We start from the raw sequence: 17,473 nt of genomic DNA, 5'->3' as shown, positions 1-17,473 counted from the left end.
TCGGTGTTCTTCATGACCCTTCCTAAACTTCTGTGTTCTTGAGCAGTTTTTCAACCCACTCCCTCCCCACAGGCCCACAGGTGGGTGCACTGCAGTGGTGGATGACGTGATTGCCATATACTGAACAGAACAGAGGGGCATATCTTCCTAGAATCCCAGCACCTGGAAAAAAAAGATCATTAAAATCACCACAATCGAATAGGGTGAAAAAGAAGAAGGTGGGTGGGGACAGGGGAGAAAAAGAAATACATACCAGATTAATCATCAGGCAAAAGCTTAAGCAACAGCTCCTGTACTCCCCTGACCTGTCAGAAAAAGAAAAGTTTATAGAGTACTCTGTTATAAGAGTCCCAGTACAATGAAAAATTATTAAGCAACATGTGTACCATTAAATGATGCTGGATCTGCCACAAGCGAGAGTTGTTATCCATGTAGCGCTCCTCGGGGTAGAGTTGCCACATGAGAGGTAGCTGGGAGGTGAGAAGGTGACTTGGCCTGGCTGCGTCACCTAAAGGAACCTGAACTTGCTGAACTCGTGCCCTTAGGAAACTCGTCTCCTAATGGAAAGAAACGATCAAAAATAAAACCAAAGACTTCAGGATATTGAGACTGGTTAGAAACCAAGTTGCTTGAAAGCAAAAATCAAGAAAGAAATAAACAAAATGTAAACAGTTACCTCTTCCAGGACGGCCACCCACGTGCGCTGGTGTTCGTCGCGGTAGATACCCTCTTGGTGAACCCAGAGGTGATCGGGTGGAGCCCCCACATCCTCTCCTGCCATCCTGGGCTTTGGATTCCAATTCTAGCCCTGCTTTTCTCCACCTAAGCCTGCAGCACCCGCGCACAGGACACAGGTGTGACTTTTGGGGTTGGAATGAACTCACCAATGAGCAAGGTGACCTGGTACTAGCAACCACCAACTAGAAGCAAACCTCACCTATGTCTATCTGCACAGCCTAAACAGAACTGAGGATGTCTGAAGCTCCCTGGCAGACACTGAAGTGACACTCAGGCAGAACCCTGGGTGATGCTGCTGACTGCGAAGCACTCAAGAATTCTGCTAGGTGAGGGGTTCCGTGGAAATGTGGGCCTAGCGCTACAGGAAGCCGGGCAGTGGTCTCACAGTCTTTGCATTCAGCAAGCAGCATCTGACAAAATGCAGTGAGCAACGGAATATGCACAGGAGTGCGCATAAGGGCACACTTATTTGGGCAGGAAAGCAGTATAACAGACACATGCATGCCATATTCTCCAGGTAAAAGCCCCTTCCAAGCAGTTTCCATTTTAAAAGGTAAGACTGTGAAGGTCAAATCATGTAATGTGCATGGCTTTCTAAATTGAAATTAGAAGTTTGTTTTAAGGGCAAACGACCTATTTATCAGTTTGCTTAGAAAGGCTACTTATAATGGCTAGGCATTTCCAGAAGGGAGTTTTCATTTTAGGGAAAATACTTATGGTCGCATCGTTGCAACAGACCCTGGGGATCGTGATGATTCAGAGCTGAGAGACAGGGTCCTTGTTTCACTTTAATAATGCTTCAGGATGTCACAGGAGCCCATTTTTTCATAGACGCGTGGGTTTAAATTCTGTTTTCCCAAGTCAGAAGGTCAGAAAAGCCCATCTGCCCTTTGGGAGGTGTAAAGGAAGCACACCTCTGGGCAAACTCTTTCCATAACGCAGACTCAGCTCCGACCCCATAAGGATCCTCTGCCCAGGTCTGGGTCTCATTCAGGGCCTCACAACTTGAGCTGCATTTTACAGGAATGAACCTTTTGGAGCCAGCTTACAGCGTCGCAGCGTGCTTTCACTGGGTGTCTATGTTGGGCAGAGTGCAGACACGGCATTGGGGGATCTGCTCCAAAAAACAGAGGCCTCCTATTCCCGTTAGGCGGCCTTTAGGTAAGAGAGGGACTGCAGCACAACTTGGGAGGTTGTTAAACCCTCAAATGAGATTGTCAAGAGGAAACGAGATGCCAGAACACAGGATGATGCCAGAAAGAAGAACTAATTGAGCTGAACCAAGCCTCCTTTTCAAGAACAACAATCTGAGTCTGATTTGTTGTTGTTTTTCTTTAACATTGCTGGTTTACCTTCCCTAAAAGGTAAGTGGAAAATATCTTCTATAGACTTAGGAAATGGTCTGATTGTAGTGAATAATTTATGAGCATCACACTTGCCTCGCCCATTGCACCCTGAGTGGACCTGACTCTGAGCCCATCGTAGCTTTTGTCTTACAGCGCTCTCTCATTTCAAACTCACCTAAAGCAGAACACCTTCTCCTAAACCAAATCCTGATTTCTCGCAGTGGCAACACAGCCTCTCCTGATCCTGCGGACTCAAAACTTGTGAGTTATCGTGGACTTCTTCCTCTTCTTCAGTTGGTGCATCCCACCTGTCACCATTTCCAGCAAGCACCACTACCACTGTACTTGAGACCAACTTTCCCCCGATACCAGGTTCATCATGTCTAGCGCCGTATCCTTGCTCTCGCTTTCCACTCGCCTAATGTTCCTCCCCGGGCCTCTCTGCCTATCTCAGTACTATTACCACAGAGGGCAGGTGCCTGCCTTCTTGATGAAAACGTCCTGCCTCTTATGAATACTGTAGCATTTATGTCTAAACTAAAACTCAGATTTGACTGCTAATTATAAATTGCTTCACATTTTGCTCTGCTTATTTCACAAGTCCTGTCCGCGCCCCCCCCACCCCAGTACAGTGTTATAAGCACCTCAACAGAAGGAATAATACAGCACTGGACACCCTAAGCCTCAAATACTAGTCAAACAGTGTTCCTGTGAGTGGATGGATACGTATGCTGAGTAGAGAGGGGAGGCAAAGGCCACATGAGCATGGGTAGGGAGTGACCCTCTGGGTCTGTTATATAGCTATACATTATTTTGTTCAAAGCCATTTTTTTCCATTTAGCAGATACAATTGTTCTGCCTCTCTTCCTCCCCAAGATTTTGGAAAGGAGAGATAAAAACAAAACCCAGTAAATACTAATGTCAAAATAAAATATATTAAAGTCTGAATTTTGAGTACAAAAGAAACACGTGCCCCCCCTCAAAGTAGAAACCAAATGTTAAAGGTTTTAGGACCATCTCAACTTCACAGATAGGTCCTAGCAACAACTAATACGTTGACACATTGACATTTAAATCTGTTTTCAATGAAAAGCAAAATTTTACTGGTTACATCGACATTAAAAGGAAATAATTCCACTGGCATAGAGGGCAAACAAATTGGATGCTCTGAGTTAGTAAGAATCACTACAAAGAGGCCTATGAGTCACTACAAAATATTCTCAGAAGAAAGGCAGCGTGGTGTGCTGCTGTGACCTGAAGGACAACATGCTGGGCATCAGCAGGATGAACCTGGGACAAACGCCAGCACACAACCCTGGACTTGCATGCGCTACCAGAGACAGCATGAAGGCCCAGCGAAAGGCAACTGCAGTGATCAAGGGACTGAGAAGCTGCCCTGTGAGCACGAATCAAGAGCCTCAGCAGAGAAAAGCCAAGGCTCAGTGAGAGGGATTAAGATCAAAGCCACAAAATCGCAGGTTGTATGAATGGAATACAGTTTCCCTAAAAGTGATCCTTGGAACACTTGCCCCTAACTTTTTCCTTGGTCAAATAAGTTTGGGAATCTTGTAGAATCATAAAGAACATAAGTACAGTAAAACCTCTGGCAAGTTATGCAGTAAAGAAACTTTATTTTAACATTCCCCAAATTTATTTGACTAGAGAACATTCTCCTCCATATGACAGTTGTGCACAAAATTCAGGACCCCTTGAACCAAGATGAATCTCTGAAAACCTCGAGATAAACTTAGGTACAATGTGCAATACAAAACACAGAACATAAACCTGTTCCACTCAACTGAAGGAATACTACCAGCTGCAAATTCAAATGGATTCAAAAAAGTGTTTATAGGGAATTCCCTGGTGGTCCAGTGGTTAGGACTCCGTGGTCCCAATGCAGGGGGCACAGGTTCGATCCCTGGTCGGGGAACTAAGATCCTGCATGCCGCACGGCACGGCCAAAAAAAAAGAAGTATTTATATACCTTTATTACCCATGAATGCACTAAAAAGATTGTCCCCGTGGGGGTTACCTTGATGCCACGGCCAGGGACCACACTGGCCTAGACAGAATATTTCTTAATAAGGCAGTTTGTGAACTATGTCTTAAGTAGGATAGACCACACAGAAGGGCTTGCTTAGGTAGGTAATGCAAGTAAAACCATTATTTTTCATTTACAGAATGAATCATTTTGTGTCTTTTAAAAGAAGTATAATTTGGTTTAATTTCCAGGTGTTTGAACAGTTTTTAAACATGAATCAGTTGAATACACTTACTTTATTTGAAGTCAATTAATAAACTCATCTACTTACAATGGGTGAAGTTACCAAGCCCTGGAGTCAGCCCGGCCTGTGTATGAATGCTGATTTTGCCACTTACTAGCTCTGTGACCTCGGATAAGTTACACTCTCTACACTCCAGTTTTCTAAGATGTCAAATGAGAATTAAAGAACAAATTAATTATAACTGTCAGCACTTACCTAGCACTTCCTACATGTTTATATATTGACTCTTTTAATCTTCACAGTCACCCATTAGATGGATACTATTATTACCCCCACTTAAAGATGAGGGAAGTAAGGCACAGAGAAGTTAGCTAACTTGCATGAGGTAACACAGCTAGGAAGTTGCAGAGGCTGATTCCAATTGGGGCAGTTTACACATACAAGGTATACAAATGCTTAGTAGAGTGTCTAGCACATGATAAGCTTGCCATAAATGTTAATAGTTTTTTTTCTACTCCAATTAAACTTTAGAGCTGTAAAATGCAGCCATGAGCATTATAAAAGGTAGAGAATATCATTGTGGGATATGAGATTGACTAACACCGACCATAGACAAAAGGTGTTTTTCTTCTCGAAGCTGCCTAAAAGTGCTTATAAACGCAAGACGTCCCATCACAAAACATAAAAATAACAACAGCCATACTTGCACCATCAGCGCAGGGCATACTAGCCGCGAATAGCCATTGAAAACAATATATGCTGTAAGATTGAAGCTTAAGAGAAAAATTAGATGGGTCCAGTGTAATTGCACACATGAAATTTCGCCCCAGCTTCATCATTATCAAAATTAATCATGGAAGGATGTGCAATATGATTCTTAAACATTAGGTAAAAATGGAGGTTGCTGGCATGGATGTTCCAGATAGTTCCACTGGACGTGGGCCCTATTTGTGGGGAGATCGGGGTTGGAACTGACTTGGGAGAAAAGAGCAAAGCATCAACACCTCCTCCAGCAGCACCCTGGGCATGTTCCCTTTCCAGTACTGCCCTGTCCGCCTGTCTCCCAACTACACATGGAACAGAGAAGCAGATCAAACCCACAGAGGCACTGACTGGCCGTGGCGGCAGCACGGCATAGATTTTTCTTTGGTTTTGAATCGTTCCCAGAATCCGCGTGTAATTCCTAGCCTCGGGAGTGGGAGATGTGTACTGTCCCCTATTGCACGTTTATCACACCTCAAAAGAAAATTACTTTTACATATAATTTCACCAGGTCTGATATCACCGAGACAAGGCGAGCTGAGGAAACTTGTGCATATCTGCTGCGATCTGCGATACATCCGACCTCGAACAGAAACTTCAGTTCCCCTTTCCCCTTCCCTGTATCGAACAAATAAATACCTAAAAGCCTTTGGAGAAAGTAGCAGCCGCCAAGCTTAGGAGTGATACTTTTTCAGACACAGTATAACACTGTTTCTGCCAAGAGGTTACTCACATGAATATAGTGTTTCTTGGGCTAATTATCCGCCTCGAGAGCAGCGAGGCTACAACTTCAGGTCACCCACCCCGGGCCACTCAAGCCGGGATCGGGACGTGAGCCCGGGGCGAGCCGAGGGGCATTCCGGGCCGAGGTCACCGAACCGAAGTTACGGGGCGCGGGCCGGCCACCGGAAGTGGTCCAGGGAAAGAGAGTGGTCCCAAATTCAGGGCCCCTAACTTGGAAACAAAACAAAATAAAAGAAAACCTTAACTCAGGACCGAATTTCAAAAGAGCGTCCCTTGGGCTCGAAAGGCCGGCGCGCGCGGCGATGCCGCCTGAGGGAGGTCCCCGGAGCGTGTAGGCCGCGCACGGCTCTTCTCGGCGGGCGGGCAAAATGGGCGCCGGCGCTCAGGAGGCGCCGGCCCGGCCGTCCGGGCGCTCCTCACAGACCACGTCCGCCCGCGACCCGAGAGCGCCGCCTCCCTGCCGCCCCCCGCGCCCGGCCCGACGTCCAGACCGCGGCCGGCCACCGCCCTCTGCCCCGACGGCCACGCCTGCCCCAACCGGCGCGGGCGTTTCCCAGGTGCCGCCGGGCCGGCCCCGCCCCCGCGTCCCAAGCTCCGCCCCCGCGCGCCCGCCCGCCACGCCCCGCGCCCCAGGCCCCGCCCCCACGGAACCCAAGCGCCGGAGCAGCCGGTTGGCCAGGCCCGAGTGGGCCCGAGGCGGACGTGAGCAGGGCCAGATCAAGATGGCGGTGCAGGTGGTGCAGGCGGTGCAGGCGGTTCATCTGGAGTCGGATGCTTTCCTAGTTTGTCTCAACCACGCTCTGAGCACAGAGAAGGAGGAGGTGATGGGGCTGTGCATAGGGGAGGTAAGTCATCCAGTAAGCCCGGCCGGAACCCTGCTGAGCAGTCCCACCGTGTCCCCTGGTTGGGTGTTGCCAGCGCCCAGGGCTGCGGAGGCCACAGGCACTCCTGACTCAGATCCTTGGACGTATCCTTTGGATGGTCCTGTCGCCTGGCCCCCGTTTCCTCGCGTCGCTTAAGGCTTCTCTACCCTTCTGCAAGCCACCAGCGATCCTCCTAAGCCTCGGGGAGTGGGGGGGAGGGATGGAAGGCTCACTTTTTCTTGTAGTCTGTGGCTTTTCTTTAGATCTGGAGTTATAAACCCATTGACCAAAACTGCAAGTCAGATCAGAAAGACGATCTTTTATAATGAGGACATCAGTGTATCAGGAAGCAGCTGACCACGATTAGGGCCCCTAGCCTCGCCTCCGCTCTTCCCTCTAGGAATCATTTTGAGGGTTCGGTTCCAAATAACCCAAGACAGGTGAGGGTTTCCAAGAATCCCAAGTTTCCACTGCGTTAAATATTGCAGAGGGGTGAAAGAGGATGAGGAAATAGAGCTTACTTGTTGGCAATCCGAAGTAAGAATTCTCCAGTCTTTCGTGCCGGTGTACAGGAACACATAACCTAATTTTCATATTATCTGCATCCATGTACATCTAATACACTTAATGTGATCAATAATGTTTTCTGCTCTTTCCCACTCTAGTTGAATGATGACCCAAGGTAAGACTATATTTCTTTACTCCTATCTTTTGATCTCTTTGTCATTGTTAACTCAAAATTATCACAACTTTCGCAATGTTTTGTACAGGTTGTATTTTAAGTTACCATTATGACTGTGGAGCTCCCTCAAGAACACAGTTTCAATTCCACCCCAACCCTGAAAGTTGCTTTCCACCTTACTTTCTAGTAGGAGGATTTTCAATTGAGATATGTATGATCCTATGTGAAAAATATGTTTGGGGGAGCCAAGATCATAAGTGAACCTGTGAAAGCTCTCTGTGGCAGATAATGTGCATATGAGGAGACATTTCCCCCTATTAATCCATTTCTCTATCTAAATTGTCAATGGCTTTCTGCCTCCCCCTGGTGGACCCTACAGTGATCTCAGAGATCCACAGCGGCTTGAATGCTTGAGGCGGTGAAAGCTTTGGTCTACCTTTATTTAAACGTCAGAGCACAGCAGTTTCTCCTTGTCAAACTCACCTCCTTAATACCCAGGATTATAGGACTTTAGCTTTGCCCATGAAAACTATGCACTCGCCACTTAAGCATATGTCTCAGAGTCCTTCTAACAGACATATGAGCACAGCTCTAGCCTCAGTTTACTTTCCCTCCTCTTCCTTTGTCTCTGCTGTTTCATTGCAAAAACTGCTATTCCTGTTACTTTGCTTTAATACCTTTTTATATTCCAAACCTCAGTTCCCTTTTTTTCTAATTTATCCCCAAAAGGAGTGACCCCAAATTTACATATACTGGAACTGATATGCGCACAGTTGCTGAAAAGGTACGTGTGCTATAGCTATAATTTTGCATGATGAAAACTTGCACTTGGGGAGGGATTTCTGTATTCTGTTTGATGATCTCAGCCAGGGTTAACCCAGTTCATGCAGACCCACGTTTGGCTGGGTGGGGTGTTCTCTCTAGGAAAAGCAGATGAAGAATCTACTCAGTAGGAATGAGACCTAATTTTCTATTCTTTCTAGCAAATTATTACTACTTGATCAGGATGAGTAACCACTGTCAGCTCTCCTCCTTGCTGTCCTCTGCGGGGTTTCTGGCCCTTCTCCCATCTTCCTTGAGACCTTGCTGGTTCACATCCTTGAGATCTGGTTCACATCATTGTTATCTTTTTATCCCAAGTCCCAGTATCTACTCAGGCAACCCCTCTCTGCTTACAGGCAACCTGTCTGCACTCCTGCCCTGCCTTTTCTTTCCTTTTTATTTCTTTAATGTGTATTTATTTGGCTGCACGGGTCTTAGTTGTGGCACGCATGATCTTCGTTGCTGCGTGTGGGATCTTTAGTTGCGGCATGTGGGACCTAGTTCCCTGACCAGGGATCGAACCCGGGCCCCCTGCATTGGGAGTGCAGAGTCTTAACCACTGGACCACCAGGGAAGTCCCCCTGCCCTGCCTTTTCTGGCATGCTCGAGCTTTTATGGTCGAGTATAATGCTTCTCAACCTAATTGTGGTGTAGGACCAGTTAATTTTTTCCCAACCTGTTGCAGACCAATGGTTTTGTAAAATACAATAAAAATAAATTATGTCCTCTTCTCCTACCAAGCAGACAATGGTGGTGATAAAAGCTATCAGGCAACAACTCCATCTAATTATTACCCTGCAATAATTACAAAAAATTACTCTCCAGAGTAATCAAGGAAAGAAGTCCACTTCCCATCCAGAGCTGCAGCTTCTTCAAAGACCTTGCTTATCAAATATCTTGTCTCTCTTCTGAGTCTTCAACCTATTCCTGTCATCTGGCTTTTTTCCCTTAAGATACAACTGTGCTTAAATTACTCTCATTTTCAGAAAGGAAAGAAAAATAACTTCTCAATCCTGCATCTTCCTGTAGTTAACTGCTCTTGTATCCTTCCTTTAATAGTCAGACCTCTTAAAAGAATAGGCTGCAATCATTCCTTATTTACCTTCTCCAGTGAAAGCAACCATCCTGTAGTTTGCAGTTCTACCTCTCCAGCCACCTCCTCATTGCTCCATCAGTGGATTATTCCTTGGTGCTTATCTTACTTAATCTTTGTCCTCAGAACTCTGAACTCTCACAGGGTGTTTTATTTGTTTTGTTTTTGCTGTGTCTAGCATTCCTCCCCTCTCTCTCTCTCGTCCTTTATGGAATCTTCCTCCTCTGCCTATGCATCAAATATTGGGATTCTCCAAGTTTCTGCCTTCACCTCCTCCTCTTCCCAGAATGTCTTCCTGGCCAGCCTTACCTCCCCTATGGCTTTACCTGCAGCAGACATTGAGGTTAGACAGGTCTGTCTTCAAATACTTTCTCTGATACTTGTGTGACTTAGGACATGTTACTTAACATCTGTGAGCTTTGCTTTCTTTATCTGCAAAACAGGGATAATGACAGCCACCAGTTTCATAGAATTGTTGCGAGAGTTGGATCTGGGTAATGTGTGTAAAACACTCATCTGTAGAATGGGCATAACAATAGTACCAACCTCACTGGGTCATGGGGAGAGTTAATTAAATTAATACACGAAAAGCACTTTCCAAGTGCCTGACGCATGACATTGGCCATTCTGACTTGTTGTTAATGGCCAGTAGGTGATGGTTAGTATGAGTTATCCCAAAGCTCCAGAACTTCATACTCCACTGCCTTCTGGACATCCACGTTTATCCAGACACAGGTATCTTAAACTAACGTGTTCAAAACTGAACCTTTCCTCTTCCTCAAACCCTCTCCTCCAGCATTCCTCCTGCCATAGTAGTTCCCATACCTGGCTGCACCTTGGAATCACCCAGTAATCTTTACAAAATCCTGATACTGACTCAGTTGGTATTTGGTGAGACCTGTGTGGCAGGAGTTTACAAAGCTCCCCAGGTGATTCTAATGTGCAGCCAAGTTTGGGAACCACTGCCTGCCATTCAGAACCATTAATGTAGATTGCTTTCCCGTTTGTTTCCAATGCACCATCCCAACAATTGCTACCCTAGTTGAGGTCCTTATCACTTCCTTTATGGAATACTGCATCAGCCTCTCCACTGGTCTCCTTGCCGTGAGTCTGTCTCACCTCTAGTCTTTTCTTCTGACTACTTAGGATGTGACCTTTTGAGAACATAAGTCTGCTTGGCTAACTCCTTATTCCTTGCAGTTCAGCCCAGGTGCCACCTGCCTCCTTGAAGGAACCTGTCCTGACCTGTAGGCTAGCTCCTTGAGCATATCTATTGCAGTGCATATATGTTGTCTTAGAGTTGTTTACCTGTCTGTCTTCCTGGATGGGACTACTGTATCCTGTTTATCTTTGTATACTCAGGCCCTCATGTAGTGCCTCACATATAATACATACTTGATAAATACATGTTGTATGATTAACATACATCCCCTACAGGAGGAAATTAGTGTTACCTGCCTGTGATCCATGGAGGGCCATGCCAGGGGGCACAGACTTTCTGTAAAGGGCAAGATGGTAAATGTTTAGCTTCGCGGGCCATACAGTTTCTACTGCAGTTCCTCGGCTCTGCCAGTGTAGTGCAACAGCAGCTACTGGAACATAAATGAATGAACATGGCCAGATTTGACCTGAGGGAGGCCAAGCAGGCCATAGTTTGCTGACCTTTGATCTGTACCAAGGCAGAAGAGCCAAAGGAACTGGGCTTTAGTACCTTAATTCCAAGACTGGAAAAGCGTAGGGACCAATCTAGCTCAGCTGTAATATCTTACTTCTAGTGTGACTATGACCATACCAGTCTGTTCCTCAAACCCTTCAGCTACCTGTGACTTTCAGGGACATCCATCAGTCCTTTGTGACTTTTATTTATGCTTGTTTCATTTTGTTTATGATCTGTTCCTGGGCTCGTCTCACCACCCTATCCTGAACTTCTTTTACGCATTCCTCTTAGGCACTGAAACTTTCTCTGAGAAAGAGAAAATTCATGCTGGGCATCAACTCCTACTAAAGTACATTCCCAGTCTTAATGATGTAATTTTATTTTTCAAGAGTCCATGTCCTCATCTTGAATTCTATGTCAATTTGTACCTGCAAATTAGATATTAAACTTCATGAGTTCAGCAACCTTATCTTCTAATTAATGTTGGCATGCCATATCTTTTTCCATCCTTTTATTTTTAGCCTTTCTGTGTACTAATATTTTCAAGTGTGTCTCTTATTAGCAGCATATAGTTTAAAAAATCCAATCTGATAACCTTTTCAATTGGACTATTTAGTCCAATTACATTTAATGTAATTATATATGTATATGCCCCCCACACATATACATATATATGTTATAGCTGTCATATTTTTGCTTTCTATTTGACCCACTTCTCTGTTTTGTTTTTTTCTCCTTTCTTGACTTCTTTTGGACTCATCAGTATATTTTATTACTCTCCTTTGATCCTCCATTAATCAGTTATAACATTTTTTACTCTCCTTTTAGTCGTTATCCTACATATTACAATATGCATTCTTAATTTGTTAGTCTAATACAAATTACTATTTTTACCATTTCACTGATAGTACTAGAACTTTAGAACATTTAAATTTCATTTGCATCCTCCCACCTTTTGGATTATTGTTTTCATGCATTTTAATTATTTGGATATTTTAAGCCCCACATGACATTGTTTTTTGGGGTTTTTTTTTTGTTTTTGTTTTCTTTTTTAAAGGGCAGAGTGACTTTTTATTTATTTATTTTTGGCTGCATCGGGCCTTAGTTGCGGCACATGAGTTCTTCATTTCGGCATGCTGGCTGTCTAGTTGTGGCACGCGGGGTCAGTAGTTGTGGTGCGCGGGCTAAGTTGCCCTGCGGCACGTGGGATCTTAGTTTCCCAACCAGAGATCGAACCTGCTTCCCCTGCACTGGAAGGCAGATTCTTAACCACTGGACCACTAGGGAAGTCCCCCCACATGACATTGTTATTACTGTTTTGTACAGTTAGCATTACATTTGTATTTACTCACATATTTTACCCTTTACAGTGTTCTTCATTCCTTCTTTCATATCTGGGATTTTCCTTTCTCTTTTTAGTATTTTCTGTGCTGATAATGATCTCTCAATTTTTTGCATGTGAAAACGTCTTTATTTTACTTTCATTTTTGAGGGATGTGTTCTCATTCAAAGAACTCTTCATAGAGTTCTTGGTTGGCAGATCTTTTCTTTTTGCACTCTGACATGTCCCCCATTCTCTTTATGCTTTGATTGTTTCTGTTCAAAAGTCAGCTCTTTGTCTTGTTGCTCCTTGGAAGGTCAAGTGTCTTTCTGTCTGCTTTTGATTTTCCTTATTGTATACTCTGTGCCTGCCAGACACGTGTGTGTATTATAAGAAAAGTCGTATGTGAGGGTAGAATGATTCATTCTTTATAGGATGAGCAAGGAATTTAAAGTCTATGAAAGAGTTCATGAGGTGAAAAAAGGCATGAAAGGGAACCACATTTGAAGCTCAGTAGCCACACGTGCCTCATGGCTGCTATGTTGCACAGTGTAGGTCTATAGGTTACTTCAAAATCTTGTCTCAGATTTCACCCTTGTCCGGGCAACGTCTGGCAATGCCATACCCACCTTTTCTCCTGAAACTCTTGAACAATTTCATTGTTCTGGTTTTGACTGCTGTCTTCCTTCCTGGCTCCTCTTATTGTACCCCATCCTATACCATGGGTATCCCCCTGGATTCACCCTGGACCTCTGCTCCCCCTCCCCACACTATTCCTTGCCTTTATTTACATCCTCTCATCTCAGTTCAGCTCATCTGAAAACACCCTCATCTTTCTTCCTTCTTGATCCTTTCTAAACTTAGATCTGCCTCCTCTGTTCTACCTAGTTTCAACCCTGAAACTTCGGAGTCATCCTTGACAGTTTCCTGTCCTGTATCACCCATGGTCCATAAGCTACCAAATCTCGTGGATCCTTGCTTCTTAATGAATCTCAAGTCTGTTTCTTCCATCTCTGACATACACTTAGTCCAGTGCTTCATGGTCAAGCTCTCTGAAATAATGTCCTTCCTTCTAGGTCATCCTGCAGATCGTGGCTTGGCATTTGAGACCTTGCATATTTTCACTCTAACCTTCTTTCTTAGCCTTACTGTCTGCCATTCCACCTCAAGTTCTGTACTACCTAAATGAGTCGGCCAATTTGTCTCCCAAACATGTCATTCACGTCTATTTGGCATCTACAGAAATTCTATCTATGTGTGCGTGTGCACGCACACACACACACACACACACACACACACACACACACGACAATCAGGAAATAGATAACACTCGTCTGCCTTTTCTGTAAAGACTTTTTTCCAATCTAAGAGACTCCTTTCCTCTGGGCTCCTGCAGCATTTATTTACTGCGTTATTTTAGTGTAGTTTCGTGTATGATTCTTGCTGTGCAACCACATGTTAGCATTTTGAACACTTGGATTGTCAGCACTCTGACTTGTATTCCTGCACATAGTTGGAAATCAAATGATTGTTAGTTGATCATTGCAAAAGTCCTCCCTTGATCTAAACATTAGCCTTTATATTTTTGTTTTGAAATGTATATACTGAGGTCGGATGTCTTTTATTTGAAACGTTCTGTTATTCATGAGAAAAAATGCCTGTTTTCTAAGATGGAAACTTTAACCTGATAATGTAATACGATGCAGTCCCGTAATTGCAGGGAGAGATGTTATTCGAGAGAGACAGAAGTAAATGTTTCTGTGGATTTTCCTTTAGGTTGACGCCATCAGAATTGTTCACATTCATTCTGTCATCATCTTGCGGCGTTCTGATAAGAGGAAGGATCGAGTGGAAATTTCTCCAGAGCAGCTGTCTGCAGCCTCGACAGAGGCAGAGATATCCTTACTGGTCGATGAGAAGCTTTTATGTGCTTTGAGGCTTCCAGGTTCCTCCGTTTGCTGCTTAAGCAGATTTCACAGCTTTTCTTCCTAGTGACTGTTTCCCGGTTTTCATATTTACCCCTTAGATCCAGTTGCTTGGTTAATCCGCATTTCTCTCCATTTCTCTTTTTGAGTGGCTTTTATTGGAAGAACTGGACATTTCTAACATTTCTGCTCTTAAATGCCAAAAGATCCCAGGGTCCAATACTATGACAGTGAACTCTCTGGGGAGTCCCTGTCTCCTTCCTCTCCACTCCCCTCTGCCCCGTCTATCCCATCCCCCCGCCCCCACAGTTTTTGTAATATCATTTAGCTTCTAGGCCTTTCACTATCTTGGTCTCTCTCCTTTGGAGATTCTCTTTTGAGGCTGCCTCTCAAAAAAATGCAGTGCTGAGAACTGAATGCAATATTCCATGTTAAATATAACCAAAGAGCGATCAGTTGGGACATTTGCTTCCTATGATCTGGACTCCATACCTCAACTGTAACAAATTAAACTTGCATCAGCGGTTTTAGTAATTTATCATTCTTTCAGATTAAGTTAATCTCGTAGTCAATTAAAAAGTAACTTTTAAAAGTAGAAAACATGCATGGTACAAACTTTAAAAGGTACAAAAAAGTATACAAAGTAAGTATTTCTCTGTAGCCTCTGTGCCCCAATTCCCCCACCATCCCTCCCTGGACATAACCAGGGGTATCAGGTTTTCATGTGTCCTTATGGATGAATTCTGTGCATACGGAAACATATAAGAATATTTTCTTTTTTAAAAAGTATTTAATACATATGGTAGCTATGACATTACCTAACAGTGTATCTAGAGATTTGTCCACATTACTATATAGAGGTGTCTCATTCTTATGACTACATAATACCGTCCTGGATGGCTGTGCTGCCCTCATGCAGATGTTTAGGTTATTTGCAGTCTTTTACCGACAGTGCTGCAGCAAATAACCTTGGACGTTGCATTTCACAAATGTGTGCATGTATCTGTAGAATCAATTCCTAGATGTGAAATTGCCGGGGCAAAGGTTATATGGACTTGCGCCTGTAGCAGTTTGACCAGTTTACCCTCTAGCCATGTGCAAGAGTATCTGTTTCCCCACACCCTTCTAAACATTGTATGTTATCAAAGTTTTGCTTTTGTGCTGCGAGGCCCTGGTAAATCAAAGTTTTTGGTTGTTGCCAACCTGATTGGCAAAAAATTGTATCTTCTTTCTTGCAATTTTAATTAGCATTTTTCTTGTGAGTAAATTTGATCAGCTTTTAATTTTTAGGAGTCATTTGTATTTTTCTCTGAATTATATGGTTATTTCCTTTGCCCGTTTTTCTATTGATTTGGAAATATTTTTCTTAATAATTTATAGTTTATGTTAAGAAAGCTAGCCTTTTGTGATAAGGATAGTGATTTTTATCAGCTTTTTCACGGTATGTGTGTGTTTTTTCCCAATCAAATTGTTCTTGTTGCACTTTTATATAATCATATATATCAATCTCCTCTTATGATGTGTACCTTTTGCATCTTTTTTTAAACTCTTTAGTTTGAAATAATTATAGATTCATGGAAAGTTACAAAAATAGTATGGGAAGGTCCCTGTACCTTTACACAGTTTCCCCCAAAGGTTACATGTTACATAACTTATGGTTCAATATGGAAACCAGGAAATTGACATTAATGTGTGTAGTTCTATGCCATTTTGTCATATGTGTAGAGATATATATATAAAAAACCACCACAGCAGTCAAGGTGCAGAACTGTTCCATTACCGTAAAGATCTGCCTCAAGCTTCCCCTGGATAGTCACCCTCACCCTGCACACCTCAAACCATGGGAGCCATGAATCTGTTCTCTGTCTCCTCACTATAGGTTGGATTTTCCCAATTCTCTGCACACCTGGTAATTTTAGATTGGATGCCAGCATTATGATTTTCCCCTGGGGGCTGGATATCTTTGTATTCCTAGACATATTTTTTTAGCTTTGTTCTGGGATGCTGTTAGGTTACCGGGGACAGTTAGATCCTATTGATACTTGTTTGAAGATTTGCTGTGTGGGACTGGAGGAGCTTTCAGTGTAGGAGTCATTTTTTCCCCACACTGCTGAGGCGAGAGCCTTCTGAGCCTCCTGCCCAAGGCCACCTGAAATTACTAGATTTGCATTCTGGCCAGTGGGGACAGCCCCCAGTCCCTGTCCTGCTTGAGTGCTGGGCAGAGTTACCTTCCATCCTTTCGGGTGGTCCTTTCCCTCGCCTTAGCTGAAGAAATGGGCTTAGGGAAGTTAAGTAACTTCTCTTGGCATTTGAAATTAAAAAAATATATATTTAAAAAGTTTTTGTTGTTGTTGTTGGCTGTGCCACGCAGCATATAGGGTCTTAGTTCCCCAACCAGGGATGGAACCTGTGCCTCCTGCCGTGGAAGTGTGGAGTCCTAACCACTGAACCGCCAGGGAAGTCCCTAAAAAGTATTCTTACACTTAGCTATACAGATAGGACTATTGGGCTTCAATGCAAGTAATTCACAGGAAAATGAACCAGCACTTTACAGTGAGTAGCAACAGAAGGGGACAGCTTCTTATCTCCAACCGAGTTCTTATCTCAAGTCAGAGCCTCAGACGGTTACGGTAAATTTTTATTTCCAGAACAAAGGAGAAAATGTTCTTTTGGGGGATATTTCTAGACAAATGGGGAGACTAAACTGGGGGTCTTTGTTCATTTGGTCTCTGAAACCACCCTACTTGCTATTGTTGACACTGGCAGCCTGCCAGAGAGAAATGAAATGAATTTTTAAAATTTTGTACTTTTTCAGGAATGAGGGTAGGTTGGGCTAGAGGACAGAAGATTACTCAAGTTAATAATGTGACATCCAAAGATTTAGAAGCTTCTTTTCAGATAGCACAGTGATAAGTATTTGAGTGATCAAATATTAGCTAAATTGGATTAAGAGCATATAACTATATACAATAATGGAAACCAAATGGATTCTATTTAAAAAAAAGAAATACTTTTGGCTTTAGAAGGGAAGTCTGGGAAATTCTGGGCATTGACCTTTTTTCATTCTTTTGTTGACATTAAATTGTGCTAGGTTTATTTTAAACTTCAGGTTGCTTTCTGAGCCTTTATTAGCATCACAAATTGTGTTCCCACAAGTTGAAAATACCTTGACAGACACACAGGTTGGCTGAACTAACTGGTCGCCCCATGAGAGTTGTGGGCTGGTATCATTCCCATCCCCATATAACTGTTTGGCCTTCACATGTCGGTAAGTATTATGGGATTGCAATGTTTT

The 17,473-nt window shown here is 43.6% G+C and overlaps 2 protein-coding genes and 1 non-coding gene across 3 annotated transcripts in view; 1 reads left to right on the top strand and 2 right to left on the bottom strand.

Annotated features, from left to right (window-relative positions):
- Positions 1-54: 54 nt before the first annotated feature.
- On the bottom strand, positions 55-5,914 carry MTCP1 (mature T cell proliferation 1). Its single transcript, XM_022566290.3, has 5 exons — positions 5,805-5,914; positions 677-828; positions 387-557; positions 254-305; positions 55-162 (listed from the first exon to the last, which is right to left on the bottom strand). Exons 2-4 carry the CDS (start codon positions 779-781, stop codon positions 258-260), a joined length of 324 nt encoding a protein of 107 aa, XP_022421998.1. The 5' UTR covers positions 782-828; positions 5,805-5,914; the 3' UTR covers positions 55-162; positions 254-257.
- A 546-nt stretch (positions 5,915-6,460) lies between these two features.
- The window catches only part of BRCC3 (BRCA1/BRCA2-containing complex subunit 3), a 74,730-nt gene continuing 63,717 nt past the window's right edge, over positions 6,461-17,473 (top strand). Inside the window, exons 1-5 of the mRNA XM_022566274.2 lie at positions 6,461-6,660; positions 7,344-7,360; positions 8,090-8,144; positions 14,030-14,149; positions 17,359-17,446. Of these exons, the coding sequence (XP_022421982.1) occupies positions 6,538-6,660; positions 7,344-7,360; positions 8,090-8,144; positions 14,030-14,149; positions 17,359-17,446 (403 nt within the window). The 5' untranslated portion in view covers positions 6,461-6,537. The remainder of the gene's footprint in view (positions 6,661-7,343; positions 7,361-8,089; positions 8,145-14,029; positions 14,150-17,358; positions 17,447-17,473) is intronic.
- Positions 8,684-8,756, bottom strand: TRNAG-CCC (transfer RNA glycine (anticodon CCC)). The gene has a single exon. It is a non-coding gene; the product is annotated as a tRNA-Gly (tRNA).

This window comes from Delphinapterus leucas, chromosome X (genome assembly GCF_059928025.1).
Source record: "Delphinapterus leucas isolate spDelLeu-1000000601 "Yukka" chromosome X, BTC_Dleu_Yukka2, whole genome shotgun sequence".
NCBI lineage: Eukaryota > Metazoa > Chordata > Mammalia > Artiodactyla > Monodontidae > Delphinapterus > Delphinapterus leucas.
The sequence above is the reverse complement of the archived record's forward strand: the minus strand, read 5'-3'. Positions and strand labels throughout refer to the sequence as shown.